The sequence below is a fragment of the Centruroides sculpturatus genome, unplaced genomic scaffold (assembly GCF_000671375.1).
Source record: "Centruroides sculpturatus isolate CEXI.00-Female unplaced genomic scaffold, Cexi_2.0 scaffold529, whole genome shotgun sequence".
Lineage (NCBI taxonomy): Eukaryota > Metazoa > Arthropoda > Arachnida > Scorpiones > Buthidae > Centruroides > Centruroides sculpturatus.
In genome coordinates, this window is record NW_019384820.1 from 18,993 (window position 1) to 41,825 (window position 22,833).

Sequence of the window (22,833 nt, forward strand, 5' to 3'; positions counted from 1 at the left end):
TTTTTTTAATGTATTACTTGGCTTTAATTTGAGTATGTTTTTCGCGTTGGAACGAATTATTTGGTTTTACATGTAATCGTATGGGAAAAGATGATCCACCTTACGACATTTTCATGATACGATCTCAGTTTCGGAACGGATTAATTTCGTATCCTGAGGTACCACTGTATTAGATATTGACACTTCAATAAAATAGGTTTTCCTTGAAATTTTATTGACAGGAACAGTGTCAGGTTTATTATAATCAATTGTTTTTTTTGTTAATATTAGTTTTTATCCTAATATAATATTGCTGATTTGTTTTCAATCACTGGAGGTGGGTTGAATTTGTAGTAAGGTGCCATATCACTAAAAAATTTGAATTTTTTGACATGTTGTTGTTAGATTATTTTAGTAATTTGATTGTCTCATAGTTTATTCTTTTGATGCAAGTGCTTGGCATTCAGAAATAATGTGTTAAAATGTATATAATAAACATTCCAAAACCTGATACATTAATACCCAACCAGATGATCTCCTTAATTAATTGGGCTATTAATTAAGGGGATTGTTTGGTTGAATATGTTGAATTGTTTCATTGGCCGATTTACATTCCCGACATTTGTCATTGATGATTTCTTTCAATATCATTTTTTGATAATATTTTATTGGTTATTGGTTGATCTTGAATGGCACGCCTAAATAAAGCCTTCAGTTTTGGCATGGATGTTAGATTTGCACAGCTTATAATGTAGAGTTTTTAATATAAATTTTTGTCTTGTGTAATAAATGTGGAAATTGACCATATAGTGGCATTTCAAGCCATTTATTATATCTGTTCTTTATTGAGATTTCAATTTTGGTGACATTTCCAGCTAGATTTAATTCATAATTTTATCATTTAGTTGAGCAAATACTTTGTGTAATTCATTTTTGTTTTCTGTGAAATATTTTCATAGTTTTTCAATTTGTGAATAAGCCAAATAAATTGATCACTTCTCAACCGTCTTCATATCTTGTCATATATCCACACAACTTTGAGGATGGTGTTTATGATATTTTGTCATTATTGTTCTTGTATATCCATTTAACTTTTCCAAATCGGTATCACTCCACTTTAAAAATGCCAAATATGTATGTGAATGTTTGTATTGCCCATGTATTAATTGCTGGTATTGCATTGCAAGCATTGAGTTCTGTTTTTAATATAGATTTTAAACAGTTGACATATTTTTCTTTGAACATCTTTTTAAGTTCTGCATGATCCACAGATTTATTTTTTTAATATTTCCAAATATTTGTAAGTTTGATGTTCTGTTGTTATTATTTGCATCAATATTTTCTCTGATTGCCCTGCATACCTTTAGATAAAACATATGGAGATACTGGAAATCTACAAGATTAATGGATGATTTGAGTGCATTAACTACTGTGATATAGATTCTCTATTCAACGAGTGGAAATCAATTTATGAACTGTAGATTAGCTTTAATATTTATTTCATCTTTTTTATTATTAACAAGCATTTTTGTATTGTTATTTACCTTCATTTCTCTTTTATATTTTATTTTTATGTATCTTATTTTTTCATCATTTATGTTCTTATTTGCAAATTAAAAAATTTTTTTATTTGAATTTTGTATGTTTGGTTCTGCAACTGATGGCAATCCATAAACTGGGCTGAAAATATTTTTGTGCATTAAAATATTACTTGCTGGATCAATTTAAGGTGTTGATTTTTATCATCATCTTTTGTTTCAGTATCTGGCTTGAAACAGGAAGATTTGACATACAAATTTGCTTTAGCTAATGTATTAGAGCAGTGATTCTCAACAGGTTGACCATGTAGTCCCAAGGGAGTCATAGGCAAAAAACTCAACTCTTGAGAAACCAGAACAAACTCTAAGGAGCCACAGTCAGAATAAAATATTAAAATTTTATGAAAACAATTAAAATTCAATAAGTAAATTATTAGAGAAATGTATTTAAGCTATTAAAATATTATGTTTAAATAAAATACAAAAATAAATTTTGAATCTAAAATATCTTGTATGTATAATGTCTAATAACAAATATTTGTTTTTTGTAAACAAAGACATGTTGAATCTTGCACATGTATGTAATGCATGTCATTTTTATTTTACTTTTTTCCAAAAGATGTTTACTATTAAAATGTAGGCCTATTGCATGTAGATATATAGAGTGTATGTACTGTGAAGCTTCACTTCAGTGCCACCATTTGTTTGCTGAAATTGGAATAAAATAATGTGAAGCTAACCTTAAGTATTTAAAAAAAAAATAACAATTATCTTAGTAATACTGTATGTAAGGTGCATCCCATAAAATTAGATCCATTCTAAAAATTCCAATTTAAAAAAATTACAAGTTTATTTACATAAAACTTTTATGCAAATACTTTTACTTAAACATAAAGCAAATATAAGTTATATATATATAATTATTAAATTTAATAAAAGATGGTTCCTAAAGCTTACTTCTAGTAACAAATTATTCAGTATTTAATTATTAATAATAATGGTAAAGTAGCCTGATTTAAATATGGCAATTGTTTAATTTCATTGTAATTTATTGAATATGTTGCTGTTATTTTTGTATATGTAGGGGAAATTTAAATTTAAAAACAAAAACTTAAAAATTTTTTGTCCCAAAAATATGGTTTCAGGCATATTTATACTGTATTTACAAATTGCAAATGCAAACCTACTTTTAATTGCATAAGATTTATTTCTAAGGCAAAATCTCAAGTAACTTTGCTTGCTAAAGTGCAAACAAGATCAGAAAAGGACATGCTTTAACAGATTTTGAAAAGAGGCAAATATCAGCTCTTCATACCTGAGGAATGTCATCTAAAAAATGGAAAGCAACTGAATTATTCAGTAGTTTTTTCAAACAGTGCATCTGGAATGCCTGTAATTTATTTTTGTCTGGTTTCAGCATCGTAGAGAAGTATGGGTAAAATTAGAACCCTATATAGGTGCATTTTTTCCCAAAACAGATATTTTTTTTTCGTAGACACCAATTGAGCCGGCCAAATATTGTTGCTGCTTGGCCAATCTGTTGAACTCTGCTGTGGATGCAGTCTTTTTTCTTGTAATATTGAGCCAAGATATTTGAATTTGTTGACCTGGTTGATTTGGGCACCATTAAGATGAACTGTAATTATGAGTCACCGAAGGTAATGACTTATTATATTGATGATTAGGCTGTATGATTGGACAGTTTGGGCAATCAAATTAAATGTCAGTTGCCTCTGCATCAAAGTCTGCAAAAATTGCACTATCATCTGCATACATGAGATCAGTAATAAATTTGGATGGACCAAACTGGACCCCTTGTCAATTCTTGAAGGTTTCTTGCATGATAGCATCAATGATTAAATGGTTACATGATTTAATGTGAATAATAACATTTTCAATGCAAAATCATACATTTGATAACCTACACGTGGACCGTTTATTATTAAAGTGGTACAAGTTCATTTTTCTTTGTGTCTAGGTATTTAAAATTTGCAAACACACAGACACCTTCCAAACTGGTTCCAGCAGATCCATTTATTGGAAAAAAATGAATGTTTTTGATCATTTTCACAGATCTTCATCAGGTTATTACACAATAAATAAATAAAATATTACTTACTTACTGGACTACACTATATAAATAAAATCAAAATGCTGGATTATTTAAAGGTTATTACACATTTCCATAAATTGATTTGATTTATGGACATGTGTAATCACCTGATAAAGATCTCTTAAAGTGATCGAAAGTCTTCATTTTTTTTTTTTTTACAATAAATGGACCTGCTGGAACCAGTACAGAAGGTATCAGTGTGTTTATATTATTTTTTAGCTTTTTTGGTTTTTTTAATGATTTTCCTTTCATTCAATTCAAATGTACTGAATTTATGCAAAATGTATAAAAAATTTATGATGAAATGTACTGAATTTAGTTGTCACATATCTGGCAACACTGATGTGGACAGACAGGTGATAAAGTAAATGTCAATTTGTTACAAGTTTTTTTTTTAAATGAATCTAAAAGTACATATATATGTAATCATTAAGAAATATGCTATAATTATTTTAGTTAAAAATCCATTTTTTAAATTTAAAAAAGTAATGGAATTTTTAATGTTTATTTAAAAATTTTTTCCCAAGCTGATGGGAAAAAATTTTAAAATATGGGAATTCCACAGAAAAATGTTAAGCTCAGAAAGGACCAAAGGTCACAAAAGGTTGAGAAACACTGTACTAGAGCACCTTCAACATCTTTGTACAGTGACTTTGTCATTTTTGAGACATCTGCGACAAAGATCCATGAAACTGGTTTTTAATTTTTTCTGTTTTTCTTCAGGATTCTCATCAGTGTTGTTGGAAAGTTTTTTGTTTTACAAATTTGGCTTGTGAAGTTTTACTATGTTTAAATTCAGCTATAAGTTTGTTTACTTCAGTGTAAGCATTGTTAGCTTTTGGCTACTCTTTTTAACAGAAATGGGAAACATGTACTGCAGATCAGTACCATATACAGTATAAGTGAAAGATGACAAAATGCAAAATCAGATTCTTCTGTGACATTAAGCTGTGTAGTGTGGACTTACTTTTCTTCAGGAGGGATAGTCAATGTATCAAAATCAGATATCTAAGCAAGTGTGAGACAGAAAAAGTATGTTGATTTATCCTGTGGTGACAAGTTAAACAATGTTGAGTAAACTAGAGTTTTTTTAACATTAGTGCCTACATAAGTTAGTAGGGACAACAGAAAGTCAGAGTTGGAAGTCAAGGAGTTGAATCTTTTTATGGGAGTGGGAGGCAGAAAACTTATCAACTCCCATCTCCTTATGTTGCGTTGATGTTTAAAAAATATTAAAATTTTTAAAATCTGTTAATGCCATTATTTTTAACTTTTTTATTAATATAAAATGCAGCATTTGTTGTTGCACTGCCTTCTACCCAAGTCAGTATTGAATGATTATTTTCAGCTCTGCATTTAATCAAATCTCACTTGTACGCTAACTTGAAAGAGGACATAATGGAGGCTAGTCTTTTTTTGAGAACAAATTCTTTTTAATTAAATGTTCAATCTTTTTCAATCAAAATTTTCAATCTCAATGTCCAATGTTACCTCAGTATTAATATCGTTTAGTATTAAATATTAATGTATTATTATACATAAAATAATAAAACTTTATTAAAGTCCTTCAGTTCTTTATAAGGATAAAAATTATATTGTTAGATATGTATTATGCATATGCAATGCCAAGAAAGCCCAAAATTGAAGTGTTTTTAAGTTAACATTTTCATATAAAATTATTAAAATTTAAAATTTCTGTATTCAAAGTCAATACAGTATTTTCTGTACAGTCGACCCCCCCCTATAATTACGGTCCCTATAATTACGATTCCTATAAAACTAAGAAAAAATATACGTATTTTGGAAATGTTGAGTCGGATTAGTGTAGAATCGATTAATTTTATGGAAGAAAACCTTTCAATCAGCCGTAGTCCGTAAACTTGACACGTGTCGGGCTGTGATTGGAACGACTTGTAAGAAATCGGATTCCTAATAAATTGGAACGTATCTATATCTTATAGGGGGGTCGACTGTATATTTTTTTTCTGCATTTTAATTTTTATTATTTCATGTAAACTGTTTGGAAATGATAAAAGTCCTATTATATGATTAAAATATTAAGTTATTAATTTATATTATTATATGTATAAATTAATAAAAATTATTTTTAAATAGTATTTACTAAGTACTATTTACGATGTTATTTTTGAAATTTAAATTCAAATATTCTTTTTAAATATTACTGTATTTTTGTGGAATGACCAGCATGCCAGTCTATCCAGAAGGGAATGTGAAATCAGATATTTCCATATGGTAAAAACTGGCATGCTGGTTTATCCCAGGAAAATGCCAACATGCTGGTATAAGTGAGGTTATAGATCCCTTCTGGAGGGTGCATTAAATAAAAACAAATGAGTTATGCCATGTAAAAATTAACAAGTTTTTATTCTAAAATTGCAAAACTGTCAGCATTACATCAAAAACTACAATTATATGTAAATATTATAAAGTCTCTGTAAATCCGCACAAAAAATATGTAAATTTTAGGTTTCGCGGTAGACCAACACACAGCAGATAGCTAATTACTTCTCTTTATTTAATCACTGTATATGCGTTTCGGTTCTATTAAAGAACCCTCTTCAGTACATTTAGGTACACAGCTTGGATTCACATTCCATTAGCACTTTCATATCAAGTGTATTTAGTAACGTTTTCTGATTGTCTATGGGTGTATTTCTAAATTACGTTAACAATAAATCATACTCTAGGCTTCTGTTCAACGGTCCGTCGTCGGTACAATTCTAAAATTTACAGAGACTTTATAATATTTATATATAAACAGCAGTCATAAGAAATTTAATTACAATTACAGTGGAACCCCGGTTAATGAACTTAATCCGTTCCACGACTCCGTTCGTTAACTGAATTGTTCGTTAACCGAAGCAATTTTTCCCATAGAAATTAATGCAAATGCAATTAATCCGTTCTAGTCTCCGAAATTTTTGTCATTTTATTTGTAATATACAGTAATTTTCTTTTATGAAAATGTAGGAAAACGTAGTATCTATCATTACAGCAACAAACATGTAAACTTTGTTTAATAAAATAGCACTGTACATACCTTCGTTTGTTGTAGTTGGTGGCAGAAAAGTGGAGATATACGAACCTTAATGCTTAGAAGGGGAATCCCCTCCAAAAAAATAACGGGTAGCACTTCATCGGACGATTCTTCGAGTCGAAGTCTCTTTTGGTAAAAAAAAAAAACCACCAGTGGCTAAGTGGTCTTCGTACTTTAAACACGGGGAGTTCGTTCGTGGGTTCGCACCGCGCTCAGACGAGCTGGCCACGTGGTTTCCGTGATTTCTCCACGTCTGTAACACCTAAATAGGGGCCAGTTTCCCTTAAAAATTCCTCCCAGAAGGCATTCCTTCTAGTCAGACCACCCAAGTGTTGCATTGCCATAACTTAACAAAGAAACAAACTCTTTCCGTAAGGAGTTGATCTAAAGTTGATTGTCTTACTCCTTTAATCAAAATTTTTCTCAAATGCTATAACGCATTGTAGTTTATATTGTGTTGTCGTTTTCTATTGCCACTATGACTTTTTTCTTTCTTGGATGCCATATTGATTAAATATATAAATCACAAAACTGAAAAAAGCAGTATAGCACAAACACTTTGAAAAACAATGCTTAACTCGCGCATGCCTAACACAAACTAAAATTTGACACAAAATACCGTTACGTTCGTTATCTGAATTTTGTTCGTTATCCGAGACAAAATTTTTGCAAAATAAAAGTTCTTTAACCGATTTGGTCGTTAACCAGGACGTTCGTTAACCGGGGTTCCACTGTATATGTTTAATTTCTTCATTTTGTCATCTTTCTAATGACCTAAAATATACTTGGAATTCCAAAAGTGCTTTTTTTGTGTGTATTTTATTGTTGTTTGATTCAAAAACACAAAAATATAACATATTAAATTTAAGAAACTTGCTGTGAATTATCTCAGCTTACACCAATTAACTTTGCTTTATGTGAAATATGAGAGTGAGGTGTTATTTTTAAGATCAGGGCAGATGGTCAGTGTAGCCCACACTGACTAACTACCACCACCAATGTCATTTAGTGTTACCACCCATCTGATTTTCACCTGAACAGTCCAGGAATTGACTCACTGTCTGGGTGAACTATTAATTTTGTCTAGGAATATTGTGCGCAACCTGTCGACCTTTTTTTATTTTTGCTTGTATGATTCTCATTCGTACGCGTCTCTAATATCCAATAGAGCTAAGTCATCTGTAGTTGTTTTTTCTTAATTTAGTTATGATACTCCTACCCAAGTCTCCCTAGTCCCTAACTGTAACTGATTTAGAACTACCATGCACTGCACGTTATTCTTTGCATTGCAAAATGACATTGCGCATGCATCAGGAACTTCTGTTCGAACAAACCTCACCTGCTGTCCGGTTCAGCGATTTTGAAAAGGTGGCAACACTAAAGTCATTAATTGTTTTATTGTCTTGTAAATGAAAACTCTCTTCCTGATTTTAAGTCAGTCAAATTACAATGTTATTATTTTATTGTACTTGGAAGAATGTTTTCTTTTATGTTTAATTAACAAGTAGGTGTTTGTTAGATCTGATATTTATTAATTTAATTTATATTTGTCACAGTTTAACTGGCATGTTTGTCTCTCCTGTTTATTTGTGGAATGCTGATCATTCTGCAAAAATATGGTATATTTTTGTATATAATAAATAAAAATACTATTTATATCAAAAACTTTATGATAGCCAACTTTATTTCTATTAAATAAACTACTAACTCGTTGTGCATTAGTGGAAGGAATTGGGAGTGTGAGTCGATTTTTAAAAAATACCAAGTCAGGAGTCATGTATTTTGGCTTTGATTCCCCATCTGTGCAGAAAACTGACTACAGGGTGGCTGGAAAGTCCCTTTACGTGTGACTTTAATATCATGTGTTTATGTACTGAGGTCACTCTTCTGGATCTAAAATATCTTTAGACTCCTCCATGTTTATTAGCACACTCCTATGTGCCTCCATGTTCATTTGCTCATCCACATTTGTGGGGTGACAATTTGGAATGCTGTACAAACTATATTTTTCAGATTGTTGTCTGTGGAGTATTGACATTTTCACTTTTCACAAGACCCCAGAAGGCATTGTCAGGTATTGTAAGGTTAGGGCTCTTTGGAGGCCAAGGTAAAGGAGGAAAGACTGTTGACCCATGTCCAATCCAGTGATTTGGAAAAATTTGGTCTAGATGTGCACAGATATTCAGTGCAAAATGTTCTGGCACACTTGTTACACCTGTGACCTTTGTTCCCTTCTGAACACATGATTAGAGCATAAACTGTTTTTAAATGCTTAATGCACAAAAATCAATGAATTACTTTGCAGATTTTGATGGAAATTGATGTTAAATATTTACTACAGTATATTTTAAAAATTTCATTCAAATTGAACCACTAGTTTCTTCATAATTCACATTTTATTATGTCAATCCCACACTGTCTACTGAAATTCCAATATAATTGCATCATTGAAAAACAGTGAGTTGATTTTGATTTATTCATATAAAATTTGTCACTAAATTGATGACAGTAACCATCACTGCAGATGGTCAGACGACTAATCAGGTTCAAATGGCAGTTAAATTTTTTAGGTCATACACAATGTCTGGAATCCACTACACTTGCCCAATGTCATATGACACAATGTTTACTTTTAGTCATACATGGTTCCCAAGCTTTGTAGAATGTTTCTGATTAATTTATTCGATAGATGAAGGTTAATTATTTAATTTAAATTATAATTCCATAGAATTTATGAAAATAATATATCAAAAACCCCATTTGAATTAAACAGTTCAACAAATTTGAGTTAACCAGTTTGATTTAACATGCAAATCCCTATGCTGGACAATTTGGGAAAGAAAATGACTTCAAGTAAATGCAACTTCAAGTTATCCCAGTTTGAGCTAACCAGGTTCTACTGTACTAATTATACAGAATTATGATCTAATTTCTTGTGCAATATAAATGCTCATACAAGGAAAGTTTATATTATTTTCCTGAAATTTTTAGATTCAAAAGTACACAATGAATAAAGAAATGTAAACTTTTCATTTAGATGTAATAAATCAAAAATTGTGTTAACAATCTGATGCTGACATATATTTGATGTAATAGTTTGTGCAAAAATAAAGAATAGAAAAAAATTATTTATATGGATTATCATAAATTCATAAAAGTGAAAGATATTAAATTTATGCATTTTGCTAAATTATGGTTTTTTCATTTTTGAAATCTCTTCATAAAGAAATTTTAATAAAATAATCTAGCTGAAATGTTACTTATGTATAAAAAAAACTTATTAGTTTCCTTGTATAAGATTCTTTATGTTAAGATTTGTAGTTCCAATCAATTATGTATTAAAAACAGATTACATAGATTAAAATTAGATAAGTAATAATATATTTGGCATTCCATTTTCTCTAATTTGGATGACAAGGTAAAGTTGTAACAAGAAAACTGAAATAGTATTAATTCTACCTGAAGAGAACATAAAACCATCATAAGCTTCATTCACTGAATTATTCATATACTAAAATGTATGAAAACTACAAATGAAATTGTTCTCATTAATTTAAAAGTTTAATAAAATTAGAACTTTAAGAAATTAAGAATATAACTAATATCTATAGAAATTTTATAACAATGGGAGTTTTTTCTGATCATATCTCTCTTCCATGTAAACACTGATTACATTAAGAATTTAGTTCTTGATCTGACAATATGGGTAGTTGTTATCTGTTTGTGTTTTATGTTCTTGAGACTGTAAAGTTCTACTTGTGTATGATATTATAATAAGTTATGTGAATTGTTGAGAAATTGTTGGATTAATTTTTTTTCCTTTTTCAACTTTCACTAATCACTGTTCATAATAATATAAGATTAATCAACTGTGTGTATATATATATATATATATATATATATATATTTCTCCTTCAGCTGTGACAATGTATGAAATCTTTTGCAATACACCTGGTTCTTGAAGAAATCCCATAACTAGAAGTCAAATGGGGTGAGGTCAGATGATTGAGGAGGCCAGGTTGTCTGAAAATAATGGCTGATAACCCATTTATCTGTAGTGTTGCTTTAACAAATTTTGATCAGATAAGATAATGTGGGATGATTCACCATATTGCATGAATATGGTTTCCTGAATGTACCTGTGTTGTTGTTCTGGTAACATAAAATTTGCCAACATGTCATGATACTGCTGTCTAATTACAGAACAGGTACAGGTTCAGTTGGATTAACCTCTTCAAAAAAAAAAAAGCCCAATAATGAAAGTAGCCATAAATCGACAGTACACAATCACTATTGGAGGATACAATAGAACCTCCTGGATAACTCTAGGGTTTTCTATTGCCCAAGTGTGACAGTTGTGTGTATTGATTTGTCCATTTAAGCAGAAGTGAGTGTCATCACTTGAAAGAAAGTGGATATCACTTGGCCATGGAAAAGACATTCTCACCAGGAGCTAGAATTACTAACCATTTAGAACTATAATTCACTACACTTAACCTGCGAACTCTCTCTTTCTCTATGCATTAATTAATTAATTTAATTAATTAAAGTTACCTTTTCGCTACCAAAATTTTAAAAAGTTGCTACTATGCCACTGCTTAATTTGGCAAATAAAAAACATAATCCAAAATTATTAAAAATTAATTTATTTTAAAATAAATGAGAGGAATTATTTTAAAAAAGGGTGACTATTTTATTTAACAACAATATTTGGGTATATTGTAATTCTCTACATAAAAGATAATGAATACAAAAATAATTACAAAAATACAAATAAAGGAAATTAAAATGATCTAATTGCTTTCACTTTCTTCTTAGTTTATGCTTTTATTGTAATCTCATCCAATTTTGCAGTATCTTTTAATTCACTTTAATCTTCTGAACTCGGTTCAGAAGATTATTAAAGTGAATTAAAAGATGTCATTTAAAGATGTGTTTCTGTTTGTTTTAAACAAATACACATTTCTTTTAAATTTTCTGAACTGTTTTTGTGCTATTTTGTAATTATTGCAGCAAGCTTTGGAATTATGTGAATCAACTTTTATTCTCAATAAATCAGACACTAAATACTGAGTGAATTTTATTTTTTTGGTTTTAATATCTGACAACATGGAAAAATATATTCAGTAACTGAATTTCTATTTGGAATCATTGGAACATTTTGTGCCACTTGTTCAATATTTTGAAACAAATAATCTCCATTGAACCCATAAATTTTTTATGTTTTCAGGAGCATCTTTATATTTTAAATAATGTTTAAACTTTTTATATTCATTTTCTGCTACATTTATATCAATATCAATTTTTATACTGAATAATAATTTTTAATGTAGAAGTTTTATTACCATTAAATATATTAACTTTATTTTAAAAATCTAAATTTTTATTAAATCTACTTATTATAGACAGTGTTTTAAGGGTCTCATTTATAGCCTTTTGACAATGCAAAAAATTGCTCATTTTCTGTTTTATTTAAATTGTTAATTATTGTTTTTATATTATGCCAACATTTAATTTTTCAACTGGCAGTAGATTGTGTGGATTATACATATTTAAATTTTTGATATCATTGTAACGAGCTGATAATATTTTTGGTTTTATAAAATTTGAGGCTAACACTTTTATAAAATGAACAATTAAACAGCAAAGCCTTTCTTGGGATGAGACTATGTCTCAGAGAGCACAAACAATGCATGTGCAAATCTCGCACTTGCTCTTGTTTGTAGAAACAGTCTCAGCATTTTGTATTTTCTTTTGACCTGATTCTTGGGTCCCCTGACTACCTACAAGTCTAGTTTATTTTGTGTGTGCATGATTTGGGCTCCAAATACTCTGTGCCAAATTTCAACTCCTGACATGTACTCCTTCATCCTCTAAGGTGTGCAGCCATTGACAGCAGTGCAATTTTACAGACGAGACATAGTCTCGTCAATACTTTCTCTATAAAGATGATATATTAATGGTTTTTTAGATTGAAATAGTACATTAAATTCATTAGACATTGGCAATATAAATTTAAAAATGATAGATAAACTTTAACATATGGATTCTGCATTTCATTGAAAATAAAATTATTTTGCTAATTTTCATAAATTCAGCTAATTGAAATAGTTTAAATAGTGTGTCCATTGGTCTAATATTCAATTAACACAATTTGACAATGCTAGCCACCATGTTTTACTAGGTGTTTAAGTTTGATTATTTATATATGCTTGAAATTCAGAGTCTAGATTGATGTTTAGAACTTCGAGAAAAATATGAATATAGATTTTTGCAACAAAATTTCACTATTTTATGGTATCTCATCAGCAATGCTAACAGCTACAAGGTGCACACTGTGACAAATACAAGAGGTTTACAATTACATTATTATTATTGCTGAACAAATACATTTTGAAAGATTCTCCCATTATTACATTTGCATTATCAGAACAGTGTCCTACAGTACTATTTGGCTTTCCTTTATTTGAAATTTTCCAAGCTGTTTTTAAATTAAAAATATATACATTTAACTGCACGACTATCAGCATCAATAATGACATTAGCTAACAAATTACTTTAAACTTGGTTATTAGAAATATATTTAACAATAATTACGTAATAATCATTTATTAGAAAATTTTCAGTACTTTTTATCATAATTACTGAAAATTTTAATTTTTTAATTCTTTTTTTAAGTTTTTCTCCATAGTGGCAACTAATACATTTTGAATTATGCTAGCACATAATTCAAAACATAATTGCCACTATATTAGTTGGCACAGTAAAACCAAAATGCTAGCACATTTAGTTCATTTCAGTTTCACCTGTTTTATTATGTCAGTCATCAAAACCTGTTTTACTTACTTCTATAATATCAACAACAGATCAAAAACAAAATTATGTGAAACAACTAACAACAAGTAATGCAAGTTTTTAATAATAATTTTTTTTTAATTTTTATTTTAGAAATGTATGAAAAATACTTAAATTTTGAGTAATATCAGATGCATTTGGTGCTTACTACTTTTGCCATGTTTTAGTAAGTCTGATATTTTTTATTAAGTATCATATTATAAAATTTACATTTATCATCTCTTTCTGCTTCCAGCAGCCACTTATAAAATTATTTTCCAACCACAGATGGTAACCTATTGTTTTCTGTCTTTACTTTTGAAATATTCAGTGATTTTGATTTCCTCCACTGAAGAAAGTTGTTCATCAGAAAAAATATCACTTGTCTCTTTTTCCATGTTCTAAATAATAAATTTCTTATTAATAAACATTCCTTAAAGAAGTAATAAATAACATACCTCAATATTATCATCTGCACTTAATAAAACATTAAACACCTTCCATTGCTGAGAAATGTATATTTAATAAAACACTAACGTTTTCAGCCTCATGGAATAGGCCATCCTCAAGTGTAAATGTTTTACTATGTCAGAGTCATCAAAACTCTGACATAGTAAAATGATGGAAAGTGTTTAATGCTTTATAAGAAACTCAACCTCTCCTTGACACCGGGAGTGAAATACTAAATTCAGAACCTGTTACCGGTGTAATTTGTGTGAAAAATCTTTCTTTCACAAACGTTTTCAGCAGAATTTCTTTACCTGAAGAAGAACTATCTCTAAAGTTCGAAAACGTTTGTGAAAGGGAGATTTTTCACACAAATTACACCGGTAACAGGTTCTGAATTTAGTGTTTAATGTTTTATTAAGTGTTTTAAAAACGCTGAGTTTGATATTTAGTTTTTATCATCTGCACTACTAGGTCCAGGTTGTGGTTCCACCTCTACTTTTTTACAAATAAATGACAATAAAATGGATTTATTTTTTTAAAAAATCATTTTGTAAAACTACTAACAAGGAGACCCTATGGCTTTGGGGAAATGGATTTTGATGATCTTTGATGTAGAGGTAGTACACCATGTGAGTGTACTACCTGTAAAATACTAAAGTGCAACACTCAAATATAATCAAGAAAAAAAACTTAAAGTTTTCTTTAGCACTTTATATATAAGTTATGTGTATTTCTGCTTGAGCGTGCTGTGGCATGAGTAGTAATGCTCCTGACTCATACGCTTGCGTGCTCGGGTTCAATNTAAGTCTAATATTTTTACTTTGAAAACTCACCTTTGTCAAGTTGAGAGGGAGCTACTTATGCTGGGTTTGAACATGGGTCTATAGTCTTTTTCACTCACTCTTTAACAGTTCATTTCTGAATTTCGACACAAACAGACATATTTGTGCAGTGAAATTTATTTTGAAAAATTATTTTATAATTAAAAAAATGTCATCAAGAGGGAGCTACTTATGCTGGGTTTGAACATGGGTCTATAGTCTTTTTCACTCACTCTTTAACAGTTCATTTCTGAATTTTGACACGAATAGATGTATTTGTGCAGTGAAATTTATTTTGAAGAATTATTTTATAATTAAAAAAATGTCATCAAGAGAAGCAAGTTCTTCAAGTTGTGACAAAAAAACTGTTGATGATAATTCTTTATACAGTGATGTATCGAAGCAGCGGCTAAAAGATGGAGTAGTGTATTATGAGATTTACTTTTTGAAAATAATATAATTGCAACAACATCTTCTGATACACTATCTGAAGATGCTTTGCTGATAGGCACAGAATTATACAATAATACATTGGATGTGTTGAATGAAAAAAACTTTATAATTGATGACAAATTAATTTATACCCAAGAAGCGTGTACAGAAGGAAATTTCAAAGCAGTTAAAGATGACTCATCTGATGACTATGTACTGTACCTGATAAAAAAATATATATATATATAGAATGAAGGAATATATTTCACTGGAATATAAAATCTAAGTTTTAAAAGTAGCAATAACCCATCCTACGTGGAAACTACAAACATTACAAAAAAACAGATGTAGTCATTTGAAAAGAATGGATCATTTAAAATTATGGGGAAAAGATGTTGAATGTGGTGGAACTATTTTTGATAAATATCATTTGATTGATTCTTGGACGTATGACCGCTTTGTTGAAACGAGACAAAATTATCCCCCAAAAAAAACAAAATAATACCAAAAAAATCAATAAATAATAAGAAATAAATGAATGAGTAAATAAATAAATACATTATAAGTATTTATGAATAAAAAAAAAAATGGAAGAAAGTATACACAACAAGAGAATCAAACCCGAGCACACGAGTGTACGAGTCAGGAGCATTACCACTCACATCACAGCATGCTCAAGCAGAAATACGCGTAACTTACATATAAAGTGCTAAAGAAAACTTTAAGTTTGTTTTTCTTGATTATATTTGAGTGTTGCACTTTAGCATTTTACAGATAGTGCACTCACATGGTGTACTACCTCTACACCAAAGATCATCAAAATCCGTTTCCCCAAAGTCATAGGGTTTCCTTGTAAGAGTTAAAAACTATTAAAAAACTATAAAAAAAATTTTATTATTAAAAATATGGACAAATTATAATTCATCTTATCTTCATCTGTTTAATTATACCGATAGAATACCATTTACAATAATTTGTACTAATGATACTATCTCCAATAGAGGGCACATTGAAATCATGTAATATAAAAATAATTATAGATATGAAAAATCATAAATAAGAATTGAATTTGCATTGAAGTAAAATTTGAGTATTCTATTTTTACATGGATATATAAAAGTATAAAAATTCACTATTTTTGGCTCATTTGTCACAGGTGCTGCTATATTGCTACAGACCTCAAAAAGTCATTACATTATTTTGGCAACAAGTAGCTACAGGTTACAGGTGGAAAAGTAAACGGGCTACACAAATAGGCATAGCCTTAAAGTAGGGAAGAAATAGTGGGTGAAATGATGTTAGGAGAAGGGTGGGTGGAAAGGAAGAAGGGCATGAGGGGGGAAAGGAAGTCTTGAAAGATGAAGGAGGAAGTGGAAGCAAGACGCATGAGCACCCTCCTGGGTACCGTTTATTAAGAGAGAAATATAGCTACAAAATTTCCTACATAGGGGAGAACAATTAAATGTAGCTATTTATAATGAAGTGTGCTTTTACAATTAATAACAGATTTAAATAGTCATCACAGAAGTGGTGTTACAGAGAGGATACAGCAAGACAAGAGTTATCTGCAGAACCAAATGATGAATATCACTCTGTGCTGTTCTGCGATGGGTGTTGGATCTTCTTAAAGTTGTCCATGGTTGAGATGAAGTTCAGAAACATTTTTAGAAGCAGTCTATTCTCTAGAAGAAGAAATGGCTGGCATGGCCAGGGATGATTATTTTTAAGGGCACTGGTCATTAGTTCAAGGTGCTGTTCTTCATACCGCTGGCAATGGAAGAGGAGGTGCATAAGAGTATCATCCTCCTGAGGACAGTGTGAGGGCATTTACCATCGCTTCTACCCAGGAACCCTCTCAGGTGTGCATTAAAGTTCCCATGCCCAGTGATAAGTTGAGTAAGGTGGAAAGTTGGTGTCAGGTGCCAGAGAGAGGAAGAGGTAACCTTCAGGAGAAACTGATGAATGAGCCTACTAGTTTCACTGGTATCCCATTTATCCTGCCAATCTTTGGTGGTTTGTTGATTGAAGTGTTCAGTGATCCAAGAGGCAGGGATCAGAGAGAAAGCCTTAGAGGTGAGCCTTTTCGGGGCCACCCTTGCGAGTTGGTCTCCAAGGTCATTCCACTTGTTATTCGAATGTCCTTTTATCCAGTAGAAATTTATTGACAGCTTTTGTTGCAGGTTAACCAAGAAGGTTGTGATATCCTTGACGATTTTGAGGTTTAAGTTCCTGTTATGGATCTGGAAGAGTCACCTTACTATCTGTGATTATGTTAATCCTCCTCCTTTTTTAGCCAACTGATGTTGATGTCAATATAGTCAAGGGCCTTGTAAATGGCATAAGACTCTCCTGATTTTTTGAGCAGTGGCTCGCAAGGTTAAAGTGCATCTGTTTGTACAGCTGCTGTCTGTTGTCCAATAAGTAGCTACAGTTGGCAAAATACCAGGAACTAAAGTGCAAATGTTATACAAATTTCTGCATCCTGTTACTGAATACTCAATATCCATGGAAAACAGCTGTGTGATGAAATAGAGCATGGAGTGGTGTAAGATTTGATTGGACAAATCTATGACAGATGTAGCCATGTCTTCAACACAAGAAGGGTCTACTCGTTTTTGCCCTCTAGACCATCAAGACATTCTATTGCTTCAAATTCATCAATCATTTTGTGGACAGTGTGAACAGATCCATCTGCCAGAATTCTCTAAGGGATGCATCTGCATTATCATCATCCTGATAGAACAATTTGACTAACAGTGCTTTTTCTTGCAACATTAGCATTGCTCATAAAGGTGGGTTAAGCACTAACAAGTTATTTTGAATTTGGGTATAATAGTGTCTTGTCTTGTACCAAATAAGTCAATTCATTTTTTCATAACTTTTTTGGTGGAAGCAGTGAAAATGTTAATTTGCCATATTATTCGTGGGTTATCTATTTAACACCATATTTAAATTTTAAAAATTAAACTGCTTGTTAACAAAGCAAAAATTAGAGTTTTTGTTTTATTCAATTAGAAATTAGATAAAATTATTCTTAAAACTGGAACTTCTAAATAAGTGACAACAAACTGACTTTTCATACATTTCCAGAAGTGACAGCATTGTAAAAGAAAATGCAAATATTTCAGCCGTGTTCAGGGGTCAGTATCTGGCTTCTATAGAAGACTTTCTTCATTTTAACCAAACTTTTGGAATTTGAAATATTTTTTTAAAAAACAAGATTCTGGAATCAAAATCTTTTAAAACAAACAGTCCATTTTTTTATCATTACATCATCAAACAATGCCACCAATGTCAAAAATTAAAAATAATTTTTTAAACCCCACAATAATTTTGTATAAAACATAAATTGTGGCTTAAAATAACATAATATGCAGCCATTTGTATGTTTGACAATAACTATGATATTAAATTATATATCCACATAATGGATTGTTTAAAAGTGATTTCAAAGTGTTGCTTTCCACACACTGCTTAGACCTGTCTGACACCAACAAAGAGCTTAAATGCATTACAGACATAGCTTGTAGACATTTATTTAACAAAGTGGTGGTTCTGGCTTTGGCCAAGAATTTATAATGGATGGGCAACACAATGAAAACACAATAAACAATACAAATCAAATACTACAAGGAACAAATAAGAGGTAGATTGTGATGGATTTCCACTCAACTTGATTGCAACATATAAAAGAACATCAAGTTACACCAATACCTCAATTGTCTTTAAACATAATCCAATGATCTTCAGATTCTTCATGAATACTAAAGATAATTATTTTTTTAAAAAAACATCAGGAGTCTACTCCATATCACTATACAATAGCAGATTTAACCATAACCTCATATACATAGGATCCCCTAACAGAGCTTGGGCATGAAGGTTGGCAGAATATAAGTATGATATTGTCAATAATAAAACAGTGATGACTCTAGCCTAATATGTAATAGAGCCCAGAGTGTCTGTACAATGGGATGATGCCAAATTAAATAAGAAAATCGTAGACATTGATAAACAGAACACTAGAAATATGGGAAGTATATAATGTGCATCCAGAAAATAAGTTTTGAAAGTGTCATAAGATGGTACTGGTGATCGGAGCGGAATATTCTTCCACAGGTATGGAGGAGGAATATTTGGTCATAATCTGGTGGATGTACAGCTGCATGCAGGCAGTTTCTGTAAATGCAGTACTAAAAGAAAAGATGGCTGCTCTCATAATCATCTGCTAAACGTGAGGTATGTGCCATAATGAGGTTTTTGCATGCTAAGAAGCTACATGCAAAAACCCATCTCATTTTGTCATTCTATTTGTTACAACACTAACATGTAATCAGGGATTCCACTATCTTTTTTAAATCTGTGGTTTTTTTGCTAATATTGTCTGAAAAAAGTAATGCAAAAAAACATGCTTTCAGCATAACAAAAATTGTAGATTTTATTTTGATATCAGCCAGTACAAAATTAGAAATGACATAAAAGCTATAACTTATTTATAGTGATACTAAGCACGCAACTGAAAGCATGTTTTTCCAGCACCGTACAATAAAGGCAGCTTGGAAATAAAATTCTCTTCAAGGTGGACCATTGATTGGTAAGGTTCGCTTTCTTCAGCGAATCACGCTCAGAGCATAAGCTTTAATCAACACCGTTTAACTTGTCATCACTGGATAAATCGACATACTATTTCTGTCCCACACTCATTTAGACGTCTGATAAATCGACATCCCTTCTGAAAAAAAAAGAGTTCACACCACACAATATTAAGCTTAACGTCACAGCAGAATCCAATTTTGCATATTATCACCTTTCATTCATGCGTTATTTGCAGCAAGTTTTTCACATTTCTGTTAAAAATGAGTATCTGAAACCTAACAACACTTAAGCGGAAGGAAAACTACGAACTTGTATTATCTGAATTTGAATGTAATAAAACTTTGCAAGCCGAATTTGCAAAACAAGAAAACCTTCTAAGAACAACGACATTGGTGGGAATTCTGAAGAAAAAAGAGGAAATTAAACTTTTTCTTGGGTCTTTGTCGCGGCCGTCACGAAAATGCCAGAGAAAAGTCGCCGTACGAAGATGTGGAAGATGATCTGGTACGTTTGCTAAAGCAAATTTGTTCATCGAATCTTCTGTTTCAGGGCTGATACTGAAACAAAATGCAATGGAAATCGCTGAGGTATTTGGAGTAGAAACCAACTTTAGTGTCAGTGATGGATGGTCAGAGAGATATATTGCATGTACTGTATAAAGCACTATAATATTTTCCTAATTGTAGTTTTGCGGGTTTTTTTATTCATCTTTGTTTTAGTCGTCATATCGGATAACTCGACACATTTCCACTTCCCCTTGGGGTGTCGACTTATTTATAAATCTATTTACCTCTTTACATTGTAAGCGTTGTGTAGATTAATTGAATAATATTGTCAAATAAAATAGCTTTTAAACAATGAAGAGACAATGTAAATATTATAAAAATTCTTTCTATATTTTATTTGATTTTTATTTATTATACAGACAGTTACTTTCATAACCGAACCAATGAAAAATAAATTTATTGATAGAGTTCATAGTTAATCAGCATACAGTTAGTTCGTCATAAATCGGGATGTCATCATCATCATCTACTCGAGTCTGTCCATAATCGTTGCGTTTTTATAAATTGGTCGCAATTGGTATGTCTTATATCGGGGATGTCGTCATCTGTTACTCGAGTGTGTCCACAATCAGTGCGTCTTTATTCGTTAGTCGCAATTGGTATGTCCATAATCGTTGTGTCATAATACGTTAGTCAATTTATAAGTGGCACGTATTGATCCAGGATATGTGTCAAATTTGTGAAAAATACATTTGATATGTTCAGTATCATAATGTCAGTCCAGTAGATATAAGTCACAATTGGTGTTAGAAGTGTCATAAGTTGGATTTTTTAAATGATGATTGCCGAAATGCAGACTTTTATAAATTTTGAAATAATCACGAAAAGAATCATACGTATGAATAAATAAAAAAAAGAATGAAAACGATGACGATGAATATGTACAGATGAAAATGATGATGATATTTACAGATGAACTATGTACAGTACATTATATACAGCAGAACTGGTCTGCAAATAACAGACTTCTCCATAGGGACGGAGTTCTGTCATGGAATTGCAACAATTAAATTCAGAATAATTGGTAAAGATATATTATAATAAACTAGCTGCAAGGACCCGCTTCTAAAAACTAAAAACCCAGCGGTTTTTAGTTGTTCGTACATTTGTATGTAATATAGTTGTTTTTATATATAAAAGACTGTTTTTCTAAGTAATCTAGAATTAGCTGCAAGGACCCGCTTCGCTGGGTTTTTATTTGTGGACAAAAAGTAACGATAGTGAAGATTAAGATAATTGCATTATAGTCAATCTTACCCGTTTTCACAGAATGCAAGAATTAGGTCCCCCGTTTCCAGACTAATTAGACACCCGGTCCCGATTCTATTTCTGAACGTCTCCTGTTCACGTCCAGTCAAACGAACTCTTTTCAACGTTTCTGGAACGTTTACAATCGTTCTATAATCGAACCAATATTCGAATTTTATGTTCAAATTCGAACATAACATTCGAAATAGAAAACCACTTTCAGCCCCATATCTCCCGCACCCTTATAGCTATCGAGACGCAACCCCCATAGTGCACGAATGGAGACTTGGGGCTACCACCACATACAAACAGCATTCATGTGCGATGTGTAGTTTTTGCGGAAAAGTGAAATATAGGGACACGCACGTCCATTTATATATATATAGATAAGTTAAAGATACATACCAAAAGAAGAATCTGAAAAGTTTCTTCAATTTAGGGAATTTTCCACCCCTCTGGTGCATGTTCCTTTGATTGACTGGCATTCACATCGGCTACCCTGCTGTATCAAAATGAAAAATTCAAATTAATCGAAAACTATTAAAATATTAATTTTAATAATAAATAATAATCTTTGTTTTTCGATAATATATTATTAAAAGTATTTCATTTCTATAATATAGAAACAACGCAGAAAATAATATAACACGTATTAAATAAACATAAAAATCTTACCTGTCGAGACAATGTCTAACAGCTTCCAGCTCGACTTTCTGATGATGATTCTCACATTCGTTTTTATCGACTTGTCGCCAATGAGAATCAGAGTAGCCGAAACAATCCTCGGAAAGATCGAGAACAATATCCGAATAGTTTGTTTCTTGGTAACTTTCCAAGTCACAATCAAAGAAATCATCCCGATCATCATTATCAGGATCAAATTGCTCCTCGCACGACTCTAGCTTTCTAAAAACAATACAGAAAATGAGATAAAAATATTATCAGGTCAGTCCATAAGTTCGTGCGCATTTTTATCTACAAAAAAAGCAACAAAAAATTTTAATTAAATCTTATTTCAATCTATAATGTATTCACCATTATTTTGTACAATTTCTTGCCATCTTGATGGTAGCTTTTTAATCCCGTCTTTGTAAAATGATTTCGGTTTTGAATCAAAATATTCAGAAATAGCCTTTTTTACATTGTTCTCATCCTCAAAAGTTTTTCCTTTTAAAAAATTCTGCAAACTCCGAAAAAG

General features: G+C 31.0%; 1 protein-coding gene and 1 long non-coding RNA gene across 4 annotated transcripts in view; one reads left to right on the top strand and one right to left on the bottom strand.

Annotated features, from left to right (window-relative positions):
- LOC111629919 overlaps positions 1–22,833 on the top strand; it is a 45,493-nt gene that overhangs the window by 9,849 nt on the left and 12,811 nt on the right. The gene's annotated exons all lie outside the window — the stretch shown is intronic.
- Positions 13,660–22,833, bottom strand: part of LOC111629918 — a 12,245-nt gene continuing 3,071 nt past the window's right edge. Inside the window, exons 3-5 of one of the 3 annotated variants that reach the window (XM_023373870.1) lie at positions 22,311–22,541; positions 22,041–22,134; positions 13,660–13,923 (exon numbers count right to left, since the gene is read on the bottom strand). In XM_023373870.1, the coding sequence (XP_023229638.1) occupies positions 22,071–22,134; positions 22,311–22,541 (295 nt within the window). In that variant the 3' untranslated portion in view covers positions 13,660–13,923; positions 22,041–22,070. Of the gene's footprint in view, positions 13,924–19,416; positions 21,374–22,040; positions 22,138–22,310; positions 22,542–22,833 lie in introns of those variants that run through there. The other 2 variants (XM_023373868.1, XM_023373869.1) reach the window with 2 other exon arrangements.